This window comes from Haemorhous mexicanus, chromosome 2 (genome assembly GCF_027477595.1).
Source record: "Haemorhous mexicanus isolate bHaeMex1 chromosome 2, bHaeMex1.pri, whole genome shotgun sequence".
Classification (NCBI taxonomy): Eukaryota; Metazoa; Chordata; class Aves; order Passeriformes; family Fringillidae; genus Haemorhous; species Haemorhous mexicanus.
This window is the reverse complement of record NC_082342.1, coordinates 61,115,885-61,132,872: the sequence shown is the minus strand read 5'-3', so window position 1 is coordinate 61,132,872 and position 16,988 is coordinate 61,115,885. Positions and strand designations below refer to the sequence as shown.

The window sequence follows — 16,988 nt, the reverse complement described above, 5'->3', positions numbered from 1 at the left end:
GAGAGCTCAGAGAACATGTAGGAAAACCAAGCAAGAAACTCATGAATCTGAAAATTAGTCTGTGAAGTGTTTGTAGTCACAGTCAGTTTTTGCTAAAACATTCAAATACAAATTATTGGATTGCAGATTTGGTATGCACTACAAGTTTTGCTCATTTATACACAGATCATACATGTTGCATTTTGTATATAAGGCTGGGATATGGAAGGAGAAAAAAGGGAGCTCCTCTCCTACCCACATCCTCTCAACTTCATTTTCCCCTGATTCTGATCATTCAAGAAATCTTGAGCAAGAGGAAGCACATATTTCCCCATCCTCTCCTCTGTTCTGTGATGATGTTCTAATGCTTGGCATTAATATTCACCACATACAGTATAGTAAGTTATTTACTTTGTCTGCAGCACCACGACCTTTGTGTGACTTGCCTCCTTTGCAGATGATGTGAATAAGTCACTGCCTGTGTGTGCCAGCACTGGCAGTGTTCTCTGCTGACTGATGTCTTCAAGGACTGGTGTTGTTTTTGAGGGTAATAACACCAAGGAGGTGCTCTGCAGGTTTAGGAGCACCCCAGGAAACAGCAATCACAGTCTCTACCACTGAAAACCCTCCTCAAGCAGCAACATTTACCAGGTGTTTCCTTGTTGCACTGAAATCAGAAGGCTGGTGGGAGGCTAGCCTTTCCAGTGAGGTCCAGCATTTCCAGTGAACCACAGCTGAAGACGGATCCATAAACTCAGCACCCCCTTAAGGAGGTGGCAGTGCAGAATTGTGGATGAGCACTAGATCTGTCTGCTTGAGAGCTAAACTGGGATGAGATAAAGTCACTGCCAATAAACATTCTCCAGCTCTCTGTGCTGTGACTAGTCATCACTGGCTGGATGTTGTAACCCTCAGTTTTCCAGCAGCTACCTGCAGCAAGGACCAAGTGCACTTTCCCCATATTTCTTCCTCCTCAGCTGACTGTAGTCTCACAACTCTTGTCATGATGCCTGAATAGCAGGGTCCCTGGTGACAGCTGGAAGCTGGTTCTTGTTTACCAGCATAACTGGGCTGAGAAAGCAAGGTCCAGTCCTGTTTTACATGGGACTTGCTGGCTGAAGGCTGGATTCTGCCCCTACCTGCCAGATGTCAGATGGAGGCTTTGTAGCTGCTTTTCCAGTCATATGGCACAAGCCTTGAGTCACAGTTGCTCTCCTGAATTTAGATACTGTAGGAGTAGTGTCAGTTCCTGAAGCTAGGTACTAGTAATCCATGGTCTCAATTAGACACTACATTTTGGACTTCTTGTTTCTCATACTTGAATAAAAATTTAGGTAAGTGGTAGCTTTTGGTCCATCAAGATAAAATTACTCTGAGTAGGCAGCCTTTCATCTTTCAAGGCTAGTTAATATTATCCATTTATATAAATCTTTATGGGTTCTCAATTGCAATTGATCATTCCTTTCTTTTTTGTAAATTGGACAGGTTGTCATTTACATGTAGATTTTCCCCTACATATGAGATTATTGTTAATGTATTTTATTTTGTGGCTTGGTAGACATATTCCTTTTCAATTCACCCCTGCCTGTATGACTTTCACTAAAATAAACATAAATCACATAATGAACAAACTGAAGGACCTGATGTGCTGAGGAAACAAGAAGCCATCATCCACTCAAATGGTCTGGAGACTTCACACACAAGTACACAAACCCACGTCAATCTGCAGAGAGAAAGAGAAGGGATAAAGGCTGGATTAAGAAGACCTTAAGAAAGGTCTCCTTAGAATCCCAAGAAGAATGTCCTACCCACCCATGTGCTACAATTCAAGACCTGTGTTTCTTCTGTTTCCTTATGTTACTCAGAATGTGAGTGACTCTCAGGCTTTGAATTCCGAGGACCATGGCTCTCAGTGAATTCTACACAAAGGTCTGGGGACTGTCTGAAACCCCAGAGTTAAGAGTGCTGAGAAGCCAGATGTGCACCTACAGCTGCAGGAAGGGGATCAGTCAGGTAGGTGTCCTTGGAACACGTTGGATGGATGCAACCTTGCATGAAGTGATGGCGACTGGGACAGTGGGACATTTTGCCTATCCAATAGTTCAGCAGATGAAGTACTCAGCTGGACAAGTTAAAATTAGGCTCTGCACTCTGGACCATAGTACGAAGTGGTGAGTGCCTCCAGAGACAGGATATTCTGCAAAGTTAGTTGAGTGGCTGTCATCCCTCACATATTTGGCTCTATGTCCACATGACAGTGAAAATCATGGTATTGATGGCTTTTAAAAGCAAATTCTTCATAGAAAACAAGTGTTGTGTGGCTGTGTTTTGCAGTGCTGCTGAGTAGCTTTGGTATTGGGTTTGGTCACAAGATTCCCTTTCTCTCAGTTTGCTTGGTGACACCTCTCAGACACCCACTAGTTCAAAAAAAAAAGTGAAGACTTGGGTGTTAGCCCAAGTCAGTATGTTGCCATGTAATATAACTGTGATTTGAGAGAACTTTTTAGCAGTGAGTTATGCTCTATGTCGTGGCACAAAGTGGTGATTTCTCAACACCTCTACTGGGAGAAGAGCTTGGTACTCCTGCATAGCTTTAAACTTGTGCACCTCCTGCCTAGCTGCAAAACTGAGACTTTGTGTATCCAGAGCTATTTTCTTTGTTACTGAGCTCTTGATGTGAGCTGTTCCACTGCGTTCTTGTGGGATTTTGTGTTGCTTTTTTTGCCAGCCCAAACATTCTCATTCGGTTTGTTTCACAATGCATCAAAAAAAGAGAGTTGATGAAACCCTTACTTTAGATTAGTTACACAGAAGAACAGTAGCATTGATCGCGGGCTTGCCTGCAAGCACCTTTCTATAACCTTCCCAAAGCCATGAATTCCTCACATGATTCTGGAGCACCTTTTTCTTTCTTCTGAACATGGTTGCATGTGTGGTTTGGGGAACATGAGACAGGTGTGGGCCAAATGGGTCTGGGAGATGAAACCTTATTCTGGTTATTTCTGGAAATGTTTTTGCTGCTCCTTCTCCTTTGGAAATTGTAAATAAAGTAATTTCAAGGCTTGTAGCAAATTTAGGAAGAAGTTGTCCAAGTTCTTTCTGCAATTTGGATCCACCCACTATTGCTGCAGATCATCCATGGTTTCCTGTTGATGGTACAGCTTGTTAACTGCCTAAAAAAGGCTTGAACTACCTCTAAATTAACTTTTCCAAAGAAGACAGCCCAGATTGTATCATATTGCTTAACCAGGAAACAGCAAGTAGAGTGGATTGAACTGGGCAGAGGCTGTACAGTCACAGCTGTGATGTCTCCTGTGGCCAAATTAGGCTGCTCAGTGCTTGTGGGGATATGTGTACTGTGTGACAGTCACATCTTTAGCTGCCTGTTGATTAGGCCTCTTTTCCCAGATCCATCCAGATCACCCTCTGGTGTCCTTCTCAATGCTGCACATGACAGAAATCTCAGCATTCTTGAAAGAAAGACAAAAATTTAAGGTCTCAATCCTAAACATATACAGATTTCCTGATTGCATGACCAATGTACGTCACTGAACTTCTGACCATCTGCCCAGAATTTATTCCTGTAACTAAAAAGCTCTGCACTGCAGAAAAGCAACAGTTCTGTGTGACTGCCCAGTTCCATTTCACCTGGGCAAACACTTTCATACTTTTCTTTGCACATTTGAACTGCACAGACCACAAAAATCAAACAAAGGCTGCAAATCCTGCATTGTTCCTGCTCTTGACTGTAAATCTTTGAAACAGTAGGGATTTCAGCCTCCACACTGAAATCACTTCAAAGGGGAAGACTAATAAAGTACTCACAAAAGATAATATTCTTTTTTTCATTGCTTCTCCATTTCCCTATAGTAACTTTTTTAAAGAGCATCTCATGACTATAAACAGGGAGGGGATTTTCTTTAGACTTATAACATTAACAACTTAAACATTCCGTGTAAATATAACATGAGCTCTTCTCTGTCTTTTCTAATAGGATGAATCTCTTTGCCAGCTATGTACTTCCAAATCTTCTTGCTCACTGTGAAGATTGAGGGAGAAGAATGGGGTCACTAGGATATATTAGTGCTTCAAGAAAGCCTGCTTTCCCCTCCTCTGTCATTGGATAATTTCCTTAAAACAGTGATTTATCCATTTTACAGATCAGAGATTCAAATCCAACCCTGAAACTAAAGTTTTAACTAGCAGAAGTTCCATGGACTCAAATAAGGGTCAAATGTGCATTCTGCAGATGTCCCTTTCCTCTGCAGTTTGGACAGATGAAGTAAAGACTTCATAGGGATGGAAATGAAATGGCAAGTGATTTCTGTAGACCTCTGCTGGGACAATAATAGATGCCTTCCCTGTGCTGCCCTGTGGACAAATAAAACACCTGTTTCTAGAGCTGTCAGTCAAGAACTTCTCAGGGTAGGAAACGTGTTTTAGAAAACTTGGGCTGTTGAGACACCATCTGGCTTCTTTCTCTGTCAGTATGCTTTACTGTGCAAAACGAGCTTCACTACCACCCTGCAAAGCAGCTCCTGCCTGCAATTCTTTATTAGACAGATCAGCCTTGAACAGGTGGCATGATGCTTACCCATGGCTGTTCTTCTTCTCAAGAAAAAAATGTATTTTCCACCCTGATGAGGCTTTAGCTTTTTTTGTCTCCATCTAACCAAGGTAACAAGTTCAACCAAGGTGACAACCTGTCAGAGTGAAGGGGTGGAAATGATGCCCTGGAATGAGTTCTGATTACCTGACAAATACTTGCTTTCCATAGTAACATATATTCTCACTAACCTTCAAGGACAAGGAAAATGTTTTTGCTAACATCACTATCAACCAGTGAACTGGTAGAGCTAGAGATGCAGATTTTTCTTGCAGGGAGGGGCTCCTCTGCAATTGGAAGTTAGTATTATCTGAGCTTATCTCTGGGATAAAGCCAACTGCAGAGTAATTTTGGATGGTTCCTCTTTACAGAGTCTCAGTCACAACACCTGAGGCAGCTGACTCCACAGGCAGAACCAGCTGAGGAAATGCACAAACTCTCATAAATTCAACACCACCTTAGTTTACAATGATTTTTACTATGAAATTTTATCTCTTCTTCTTCCTTGTTCCCCCTCTTAGTTTATAACAGGCTTCTGGGATGCCCTGGGATTTGCGTGGGTTTTTTTGATGGAACGCCAGGTTCTAACAAAATCCCTCCAGTCTCTATTTTTAATCCTATTTTATGGTCTTCTGTTGCTTCACTCACATTTCCTCTCACAAGCGTACCATGTCTTCCCCCTGTGAAATGCAAGTCAGCTTTTAACGTCAGCAATCAGATCTGCAGAGTGTACGAGTTTTCCAGCCTCCTCCCCAGACACAACCAGGCTAATCAGCTGGATTCAGTAAGGAGTAGTGATAAAAACAAAAATGCACCAGAGGGTTAATTTTTAAATACAACAACTCTAATATGGGAACTGGTTTTTCTGCGGAAAGTTAAAAAAAGAAAAAGTTAGGGAAAACTTACCTAGTTAAGTGTATATTATATTACATTATATTGAGCTATTTCGGAGCAAGTACTTGAGATTTTTCTGGCCTTAAGTCCTGGAGCAGCCCTTTAAATTCATAGCCTATATTCTTCCAAATTAACTGGTCTTTGCAGGCAAGCCCTCAGCTACCTTTAAAATTCTAAAATAGACAAACCACTGTCAACGCCAATGCCCAAGGGCCCAACTCAGCCAGCTTTTCACATTAAAGGCATTATGCCTCGTCTGCATCAGACTTTTAAAATGTATCAGCTAATATGTGCTAATGACACACATTTAAACCCTAGTCTAGACAAAGCCTGTGTGATTGCCCTCTGAATGCCTGATGCCATCCGAACACCCTGACAGCAAATCTGATTACCCCATTTTAATCATGAAAGGCTATAAACATCTGAGAGTTACCCAAACCTACCCTACAGTGAAGAAAAGGGCTGTGTGTGGGATCTTAGCCTCAAAATATCCTCATGGGGTGAGACCTTTGGCCTTGCACAAGCGAGCCTGTGAGTGGGGATAAAAAAGACAGGCTTTAGCAGACAGAAAGGTAGCTATGCAGAGGAATCCATTACACCAGGATGAAGAAAACGACCCAACAGCATTTCACTTGTGTTTCTGCTTTGACATTGGTGATCAGCTCATAGTCTGACAGGAATAGGAGGCAGAGTGTTGAATTGGAGCAGAGATGTGGCTGTGTGTCTGTATGCTGTAAACTGATTGGTTTCATCCAAGTAACAGTTTTTCTCCATACATTTTAAAGCAAGTTTTGAAATATTGGAAAGGATATTAAAAAAAAAGGATTCAATGATTCGAGGAAGAGAAGATAAATGCTTTATTGCTAAACACTTAAAAACTCAATCTGTTTAGCTTATGAGAAAGAACACTGAGAAGTAAATAGACTACAATATATAAATATCTTCACGGGGAGAAAATGTGCAGTACTAAAGGAGTATTTAATCCTGCAGAGAAAAGCAAACCTGGCTAGAAGAAGCCAGAAGGAATGAAGTTAGGAAGTTAGGATCCAATTTTGACAGCACTAATCTCTTCTAAGAAACTATCAAGCAAAAAAATATCCTTTTAATCAGTTGATAACCTTGATTATGGCTGGATGCTTTTATGGCAGGTGTATTTTAATCCACCTTATGCTATTGGGATCATTACAGAATTAACAGTGGCATGGCTAAGGCATGAGCAGTCCAAGGCAATGATTTTTTAGGCTTCAATGTTATGTGTATAAAAGTACATAAATTGGCAAGAAGTACTTACCAACCAGAAGTCTGAGCAAACGGTTGTAATATGTCTGTGGTATGACTGCAGGAATGCTGTCTGCTAGGTTTAAAGGAATATATACTTTTTCTTCTTGCTGCCCCACAAATATCCCCCTTAAAAGGGCATCTGACATTGAAGTCAGCTTATTAAATTGGAACAGGCACAGTGTTACCCAGTGTGAGGCAGAACACTTAATCAAAGGTACTCCTGAGTGTATCTATTTGATTTTGCTTACAAATTCAATGTAATGGGTTTATAAAGTCAGAGTATCTGTACCTTGTAAGCATAATTTCCTGATCTGGCTGCTTTTTCAGTTGACTTACTTGGTCTTGAAACATTCAGTTTTAACTCAGTAAATACATAGTCAGTTTTTGCTGTCCAAGCAGTCACACACAGAACCAGAAAGAACTGGATGCTGTCTCTACTTTCTTTTTGAGGGAAAAGTTAGAGCAAAAGAGCTGCAGAACTTGGCAGGATAACCAGAGAGACAAGTCAAGGGACAACTTGTACCTTTTTACAAAAAAGAAAAAAATATTATAAAAGCCTCACAATATTTATGCTGAACACCAAGATGAATTTAAGTGGAAAAAATGGACATTATTTCACATCAGACCTGGCTAATTACTGGTGCTAGAGGGACCAAAAGAATATCCAAATCCAACTCTCTCCTTTCCCTCCTCTCACAAAATCTCCTTCCCCAAATCAGCTCGTATCATCCCAGAACATTTTTGTCATAGTAACACTGACTGTCAAAGCCATTCTGATTTTAAATAAAACAATCCTTGCAAGACCAGAATTTTTACTTAAACAAACCACAGAATGCTCTTACAACCAATTTTCTAGCTTTAGATTCCACAGCATTTGCTGCACATCATGTGCAGCTAAATGTAGCATAGCTTGATGCAGGATTTTCTCTAAATCTCAGTATAGCTGTTCCTTAAGTGAACGTGATGCTCTGGTAGTCCTGAACATGCAAGTTTTGCCCTAAACACACACACTTCAATAAACAATTGACTCCACTATGGACGAGGAGATATTAAGAGTTTCCTTTTCAGTGATGGGGATAATGCAGTCTTCATCAAACATGATCGAACATAAAACATCTCTTGTGGACAGAAAATGCAGTTTAACAGAGAGGTTACACTTATCTCCCTTGAATGTGTGGGGTTAAATGCACATTTGTCTGGGAGGTTTTGCACAGTGTATCTCTTAATCCTTCTAGTGGGAATCAGATACAGTGCAGTAAGAGGCTGGCCCCTCTAAGCTGATGAAAGTCACCCCTGACGTTAGTCCAAGACACTTCAAGGCTGAGGATGGTCTGAAAAGCTCTCCTGGGAGAACAGGAGTTCAGGCCAACCTAACTTGCAACTCAGCACAAATTGCCCTCAGCATGTTTGGGCAGTTAGAAATCAAATCTTCTCCTGCTCCACTAGCCCCTGTTGGAGAAGAAGGGGCACTGCTATAACATGCAGTTGCATGCCAGGCTGTTGCTCAGTCTCATCTCTTGAGCTCACGGTTAGCCTGATGAGATAACTCTTTGGCCCTCTTTTTTTCCCCCCACTACTGTTGTGAAGATCCTGCTAACTGTAACTGGCCTTTAGTCTTTGCCAAATGGCCATTGTCCTTCAACCTGACTCAGCTGCAGAAACTTGCTTTAGGTCTTGTGAGGACCAATGGGGATCATCTAATTCAATTGCCTGACCACGTCAGGGCTGACAAAAAGTTAAACCATGTCATTAGAGGCATTGTGCAAAGGTTCTGAAACACTGACAGCCTTGGGACTTTGATCACCTCTCTGGAAGCCCATTCCAGTGTTTGGTCACTATCTCAGTAAAGAAATGCTCTCTAATGTCCAGTCTAGGTGGCTTTCCTGTTTAAAAAAAATCCTATATCAAATCCCACATCAAAAACAGCTTTCTCATTATTAATCTCATTGTATTAACGGCAGAACTCCCAGCTGGATATCCCAAGAGTCATCATCGGGACGTTTCAGCACCTAAATGATGGAGCTCAATATTTTAATCCAATTTTCCCCAAAGCACACAAAGTTAAAGCTAGTTCTTGGGCCCGACCCAATACTCATTGAGCATCCCCCTGGATTTCAAGTTCTCAGCTGATACATTACAATATTACAGGATGCCTACATGCTACTTATACTCAAAGTTTAGATCTTCTTTGGGAGTATCTAAAAGCCAGTTAAGGAAGTGCCCTTTTAGCTGTTACTATACAAGGACTAAAAAGGTACCCTTCTAAAGCTCTGATGGTCTAGACAGACAAGAAAACCCCATGAAGAATAGGAAGAAGGAAAAAAGTATGAAAAACAAATATAGTGATTAGGTTACAAGGTTCTGTAAAAGAGAAAGTTTTCTGACTGTCTGGATTTGAAGTTGTCTTGTGAGAGACAATGATCTAAAAGGGCAAAAAAAGAAGGAAGGGCAAGGAAAGGAAGGACAGAATATAATGAATAAGTATGGCATGGAGTATGCTGAGGTGAAAGTTTTCTCACCCAGACTAAGTGACATCCATACACATTTATGTTACAGTACATCAATACAAGCTGTCAGACGTAACACATTTATGTCAGAATTATTCATGAAGCTGTATGATCTCAAGAGAGGAAAGAGTTATTACTTGGATTAAACTAGTTAATTTTCATTAACATAACTGGCATATAATTACTAGTTTCACCTGAGTAGCTTATCACAGGCTCTATAACAACCATAATTGAGATGTACTTGATTTTTTAAATTTTGTGTGTACTGCCTGAAAGCATAATTTTTTTCCCATAATAGACCTGCTAAGCCTCTTTCTTTTCCCATTTTGTACACAATTAGCATTTCATTTAATATTTCTATATTCCAGGTAGATGCCAGAAGAGAAATAGATCTTAAAGTACCAATCACCAAAAGCCATGTTGGAGAGTTCCTTCACTACTAAATGCATTTGACACTAATTGCTGTTTATTGAAGGACCTGAGTGAAGCCTTGCTCTGACATGTATCTGGAGACTCCCTGCATCTGTTTCAGTTTTCTCTATTTCCCACTGCTGGTGCCCCACTTCATAGGACCAGCTCTCTTGTCACAGGCTCCTCTGCCTGCACAGGGGTGTGGCAAAGAGGGGGCTGCTGTTTCCTGCCCACAGCAGCTCTTACCCAACAAAACAATGAAAATGGGAAATTTGACTGTGTTCATTTTTCACCCATCTACTTGTTGAAAGATAAAATCAAAGGTCCATGATGCTACTTCCTCTACCAATATTTTAATCTTAGCTAATATTGCAAGCTCTTTTTTGACTTATAATTCATTTAACAAAGTTATCTGCAATTAGTAGTTCAGGTAGGGGAAAGGTGTTCCAGGAATCTCTTGCTGGATCAATTGAAATTCAATAACATCAGAAGAAATACTTATGCAAACAATATGGTAGAAGTCATATTTATTGATAAAAATTAATATATCTGCTATAAAATTTGTAAGAGTAATGCAACTGAATATTTATTTTGATGCATAAACCTGAATGTTACATACCAAATACAATACAGTAACACTGGTTTCTTCCTTATTTACATGTTTATGAAAATTGATATGCAATCCATGTTAAAAGAACTTGTAATGGAGAATAGTTACATTAGAAAAATAATATTCTTGATAAAGCATTCTTGAGGACTCCAATCACATTTTCAGGCCTCTTTCAATAAGGCAAAAATCCCTGGTACAGCATATAACTTAATTTACAAAATACAATAACTTCAGACACGTCTTCAAGTTTTCTTTTGGTATGCTTTTCCTCACTGTAAAATTACTCAGAAAGAACTTTCTATAACAAAACTTAATGAGTTCTATTACATATCACATATAAATCGCTGTAGCTTAGCGACCATAACCGGGCAATCTTTCTCCTTAACTGTTTGCTCAATGAGCTTTTCTTAGATGTAGGACATGTAGTATTTTGAAATCATTATGACTGTGGTATCTTTCTTCAGTTTTCATAGGAAACAATCTGTCACATTTTGAAACTTTTTTTAAAATTTTATTTTATTTTAGGAACTGGTGCACAACTACATTTCCACTCACAAGAGAACGTCACAAATGTAACTAAAATTAGGCTTGGATAACTTTGAAAACATACTACTATGTGCCCAAACCCAAATTTCTTACTTTAATACTTTATAACCCTGCCATGCTCTAGGAATTCTTCTTCTGCATAGCTTCATTATGAGTCACAGTCAGATAGTTTTAATTCCTTCAAAGGCACAAAACTTCCACCTCTTTTCCAGTGTTGCTCCTACACCAGTGAATTCTTGTTTAAACATGCGTGGCAGTCTCATCAAAAGCATTTCTATCTCATTTGCAGAGATCTGAGAAAGAAACAAAGGTAAAATTAAAGTGAGAAAGCTGCCCTGTAGCTTGTAAAGAGGAAACATGAAGAACAGATGTAATAGGGGTGTGGGGGAGACAAATCCAGGCCATATGAAAACAGCCAACCATTATTTTTTTTTTAATCTTAGCCTGATATGACTTTCCAGACTCCAAGACAAGTGCAGATTCCTTGAAGGAATTATTTTGCTCTTGTAGATGCCTGTAAAGTATCCCCCTGTAAAGCAATGACCACTGCCATGCTGGGGCTGTGGCCACACTGTGGTATGAAGTCCATCTAAAAACTACAGTCATGGGTGTTCTTGTGAGGAGGAGGAGGCAGATGGGACCTTATTCTTCTTCTCAGCCTACGTGGTTTTGAATGCTTCTCCCAGCTCCATCAGCTTTTCTCTTTCAGAAAGGTTTTAATCAGCTCCCTGTTGTTACTGAAGGCTGCCTATCCATGGAGCCACCTTCCCTCAGTCTTACCCGGCTCAGCAGCCCCAGATAATTAAGCAGTAAAGCTCGCAGTTCTGCATTGCTCAGGATGTTTTTATCATTTTGAAACCTTAATGACTGCCCACCTTCCTAATAGGCAAGATGCTCTCATTACAGAAAACACTTTCACAAAGGCAACCTTCCTGGTATAGTCAGTAGGGAAGTCAAGAAATGAACAGTCATGGAATATGAGCCGATTTATCCTGCTGCTTCTAAAGTGGTGGTCATGAAAGGAACAGCAAAGAAATCTATGGGTGCTGCCTGTGATCCACAGGTATCTCCATGGTTTGAAAGTCTTATCTGGAAATAATGATATTTCTGCTTATTCATACTAGTAGAAACCTTCCATGGAGAAACCTTTCCTTTTTAAAACAGTATATAAACATAAAATGTGCTAATTATACTTCACTACACCCAAGGGGGGGGGTGAGAAAATATCTATTGCCTCTTATTTTTCTGTAGAGGTTAGTGCAGCAGAAAGATTAAATAATTTGTTAAAGGTGGCACCAAAACTCAGCGTTGGAGGCAGTCTAAAGTCTCAGTGTGATCCAATCCATCTTTTAAGTACTCACATGGCAGCAGTGGGTGTCTGGTTACTTTTGTGCAATGTATCTGAGCTCTGTACTGAGCCCTCAGCCCACACGGGTATGCTGACCTTATCATTCCTTTTCAGGCGAGGAATGACAGGCTAACCATGGAAAGTAATTGAAATTCATCTCTGAGATTGCATCTCTGGATCGCGCTATTAAAAAGTAATTTGTTTCTACAAGCAGTTGCTTCCAAAATAAACCAACGAGGTCAAATTTTGCAGCTTGTGTTTATTATGCAGTAGGTAGGTCCAGAGGTAGCTGCAGAGATGGCAGACAGTGCTCCTTCCTTGAGGGCTCTGTTTGCAAGTCAAGAGCTTGACCCTGGCAGCCCCACAGAAGCCCACGTGTTACTCACGTGAGCAAAAGCTCAAGGGCAGAGCCCACGGCCATGCACAAGAAGGGACCACAGCACTGCAGGGTGAGAATGCTGAAGAGCTCACTAGGGAGAAGCAATGAGCAGCAGGGCTGGAGCCCAGAGTCCATATTTTGGAATGATTGCTGTCATCACTCAAGAGATACAGAGCTGGAGAGGTCATCCAGGTGAAAAAGCAGTTGAAACTTAGACAAGTGCTGTGTTAAGGAAGGACAGCACTTGAAAGATAATGAGGAGACTGACAGACTGGGTGATGCAGGACAAGACTAAGCAGAGTGCATGAGTAGCAGGGGCACAGAGAAGCAGAAGAATGGCTGTAGGTGTGAAGCTCTGGCTTCATCAGGTCTTGATAAAACCAGATATTAAAAAAATATTGAAATTCACCAGTTTCTCACCTCTTTCTCCCATCCCCATCCCCTACTCCCTTTTCATTGTGGGTGGCAGTGGGCTGTAAAGCACTAGCAAACCTGAGTTGCCATGGTCTGAAGACAGTACCTAAAAAATTCATCATCCTTCTTCACTCATCTATGCAGCCTGTGTTAAATCCACTGAGCTTCTAGTTCAAGATCTCCTCTGCTTTTAGCTCTACACTTTTTCATAGAAACAGAGGAAGGATCCAGGATCATCCAGAAGCATGAAGCAGCTCACCAAAGCAGTGAGAAGCTGATCTTAGCTATGGGCTTGAGGGGGCTGTTCAGGAACAAAACATCACCAGGATCAAAGGAGTTGTGTTGCAAGATCTGGGAAAGCACCATCATCCAAGTATTGGCAGACATGGGACAGAGCTCTGGCTGGCCACAGGGTGACCCCTGCATCTGCTAAGCTGCTGCTTAGCACTTGGAGTGCCATTCACCTGATCATTTCACACCTGAGCTTCTCACCTTCTGACTTGCTTAATATGCAGTGCAGAGGAATAGGCCCATTTAGGGGCTTGATTTCATCTCATTCTACAGCAGATATTTAAAAAATAAGTCAAAGAATCTTATCCTGCAGGTATTTATTGACTGTAGACTGGATGAACGGATGCATCAAACAATTTGCACACTGCTTTGTGTTGACCTCACTTTTGTCTTGGCCACAGCTTCACTGAAATTAGTACACCCAATTCCTTTATGTGGTTGTGTCTGCTCCCACACGGAGACAAAGAACATGAAACTTAGTCCATTCCTGTGATCATAAAGGTTCAGTGTGACATACAACTTACAGCTTTTCAAAGAATAAAGGGCCATCTCCAAAAACTGCACAGTTTGATGGCCATGGCCACACCTGCCTCTCATTCTGCTTTTTTTCTCCGCAGCTATATTTCAGAATCATGTGTCATAAAATCAGCTGCCTAGTCTTTGCCATTTAGAGCTCTGCTCTTCTGTGCCACAAAGGATAGCTAAGCAGTTTGAGGCAAAGACCTCAACCCAAGCACGTGCACTGTAATTTGCAAATGAATAAAGACTGCAAACCCCCAAGCCCCATATCCCATTATCTTTGTAATGGAAATGCATGAAGAGTTTAACCTGCAGTAAAGAATAATACAATATTTCTAAAGAGAAAATAGATTTTGATTAATTTTTTTTACCCTAGAGTCCAACTGCTGCATATAAGACCAAAGATACTCTATATTGGCTCCAAAAGGGTGGACGTGAAGAAATGTGGATATGATACCTGTATTAAAAACAAATAGACACAAAGTATTAAATTAACTTCAGACACTGTATCATTAAAATAGGCAAAATAATTCTGAAGAGTCTGTTCTTACAGGTTTTTCAGTATGAATTATGACTCTTATTTTCCTTGCACAACCCAATAAACATAACAAAACAGCACATTTTTAATACAGTCATAGTAATGTGCTAAATACAATAGCTCATCTTCAGGAATGACAGCAGTTAGCAAGTAAGTGACCAAGATAATATACTGATGAATAAAGGAATTTCTAAACAAAGCCTTGCTGGGAGCATTTCAACTACTAATTTTATGCTTGATTTACCAATATAAAATTGTGGATATCGTAATGGTAAAATTATTGTTTTTTTCTCCTTCACTGGATTCTCTGTTGTGAAAACGTTTCATACAATTGTGTCAGAACCCTCAATCCCTCAAATTTTTCTAGTAATTATGCAGATGCTGGTTATGAAAAGTATTTAATCCATATTACCCCTAACTGCTGCTGAAGAAAACACAAATGCTTTATGACACATTTGCTTGTTTACTTTTTCTTAAGAGAGAGCATGTTCTGTCTATCTTCATTGTTGTTTCAGGATGATTATAAAAGGTATGGGAATTAAAAGAGGCTTAGAAGGAGTCAGGATCTAAGTCTAGAGATCTTTTCTGCAGTGAAAATCAAGTGGTAGCATTAATAATGATGACCAGAGAAAACAAGATTTGGGGCATCAGTATTGCTTTTAAAAGCACTATCCAATTTCTCTTCTTCAAAGCAAACAGTGAAAATACAAAATGGCATGTGTGTTACTTGCTGTTTGGGGAGAGCTGAACTGTAGGAATCAGAACAAATATTTTCAACTCTCTTTGGATGGGCTTCTTAGCTGAACTACCCTAGGGGAAATTTCTTATACTTAAATCATAAACACCAGGATTAAAAATGCTTACAAATGACAAAAATAGGTCACTGTATCTTGTGTACTTCAGGCCATACTGCTTTCTTGATGCTGAATGAATTAGGATAATCTTGGATTTCGTTTTTCCCCAAGTACCGGCCGTGGTTGAAACTGATAAGCAATATTTAACGCGTTTTAGACTGGCTTTGCAAAGAGCACCTTTTTTCCTCCTCCACTTTTCAAACAGCATTTACAAACTTCTGGTCCTGCATAAGGAGTGGCATGTAATAAATTATTTACTATGGCAGGTCCTAGCAGCAGTGACCTTCTTTGTGCTGTGGGTGACTACAGGTAACCACACAAGAGCTCTAGAAGCAAAAGTCAAGACCATCACACTTGGATGAGATGACTGGAAATCCAATTTGTACTCAAATCACATTTTACCAGTGTTATTGCATCTGTTATGTGGTTCCTGAGGCTTTTCAATTCCAGCCATTCAAAGCCAGCTCTTTCATATAATGTAAATAATAAGTAATTTGTCAATATTTTGTAGTTATTGACTGCAGTTGCATCATAGTTTCTTTTTTCTTGTATGCTCTTTTCCTCTAAGACAGCACTGCATTTTTTAAAATACAGAAAAACTTAGTGAATGGATGGAGGCAAGGCCCATTATTCCCTTGCCATATCTGATCATGCCTCAGAGGAAGAGATAACATGAAATCTATCTTGAGGAATCTTTAATCTTGGGACTGTAACAGTGAGTCAGTTGTGGGGGTATTATGACCAGTAATATCTTAAGTGAGGTTATTCTGTTCATCTGAGTGCCACTGAACAGCAGATGTATGGGACCCACTCTGGGACACTGCCACCGTTCGTTACAGTCAAATAGTGAGTGACCTAGAAAAAAGGTTTGTTATCCTGCTCTTAAAATCCCATGCTTGCTGTCTTTCTCACAGAATGAACTTTGAAAAGATCAACTACTGCCCCTGCAATCAAAAGTTTTAGATTTAATTATAAAAAGCATAATTCAATCAAGTCATACAATTTTTGTACATTCCACTGTTTTGCATCTCACTAATCACAGGGAGTTTGTGTACCAAGCACTTTAAACGTTTAGATACATTCTTCACTTTTAAATGACCTCTTTGGTCTGAACTGAACTTGTGAATTGCTGAATCTGTACCCAGCAAAAAGCCAGCAATGTTCCTGGTGCCTAGGTGATGAAAATGAGTTGCATTTAAACATTTTGGAACTACCATTTATCAGGATACCACTGATTTGTGAAAAGACCAAACCAAAGAAATTAGATCTGTTCTTTCAGGTCAGCATTTCTGTTGCCATGCCACAGGGTACACTTTGGAATTGTGGGCCTTCATGCTCCCTGAAAACCTGCCCCACTGAACCCAAATGCAAAATATGTGTGGGTGTAAATGGGGCATGTTCCCTCCAAGGGTGGCATGGGTACAGCCAGTTCTGTGTGGCTAAATTGCACTTAGCTGGCCCACTGCCTATAAGCTTTAGCTTTAGGCACTATTAAAGGGTTTGGTTAAAAAATTTTATTCTAGGTAAAGGGTATGACAGTCCTTGTGGTATTCTTTATAAATATTCATATTGCTAATTCCCTCAACTAATGTCAAAGGCATAAATCTAGCTTGCTTAATACATGTAGTAGATGTATTTTTTGCTTGGTAGTTTACTAATATTATTTCCATCCCCTCCTCCTTCATCACTTTGTTTGATAATCATATACCAAGCTATACAACTCTGGCCTGCTAAATCTTGATGTAAATAAAGTCATCATACATTCATGCTGCAAGTCTACATGTAGATTCTGCAATTTTCTTCATACCTGA

General features: G+C 40.1%; 1 protein-coding gene across 4 annotated transcripts in view; it reads right to left on the bottom strand.

Annotated features, from left to right (window-relative positions):
* Positions 1-10,188: 10,188 nt before the first annotated feature.
* The window catches only part of ENOX1 (ecto-NOX disulfide-thiol exchanger 1), a 355,324-nt gene continuing 348,524 nt past the window's right edge, over positions 10,189-16,988 (bottom strand). For all 4 annotated transcript variants that reach the window (XM_059839068.1, XM_059839069.1, XM_059839071.1 and 1 more), the window contains 2 exons: positions 14,157-14,242; positions 10,189-11,127 (listed from right to left, as the gene is read on the bottom strand). In XM_059839068.1, the coding sequence (XP_059695051.1) occupies positions 10,996-11,127; positions 14,157-14,242 (218 nt within the window). In that variant the 3' untranslated portion in view covers positions 10,189-10,995. The remainder of the gene's footprint in view (positions 11,128-14,156; positions 14,243-16,988) is intronic.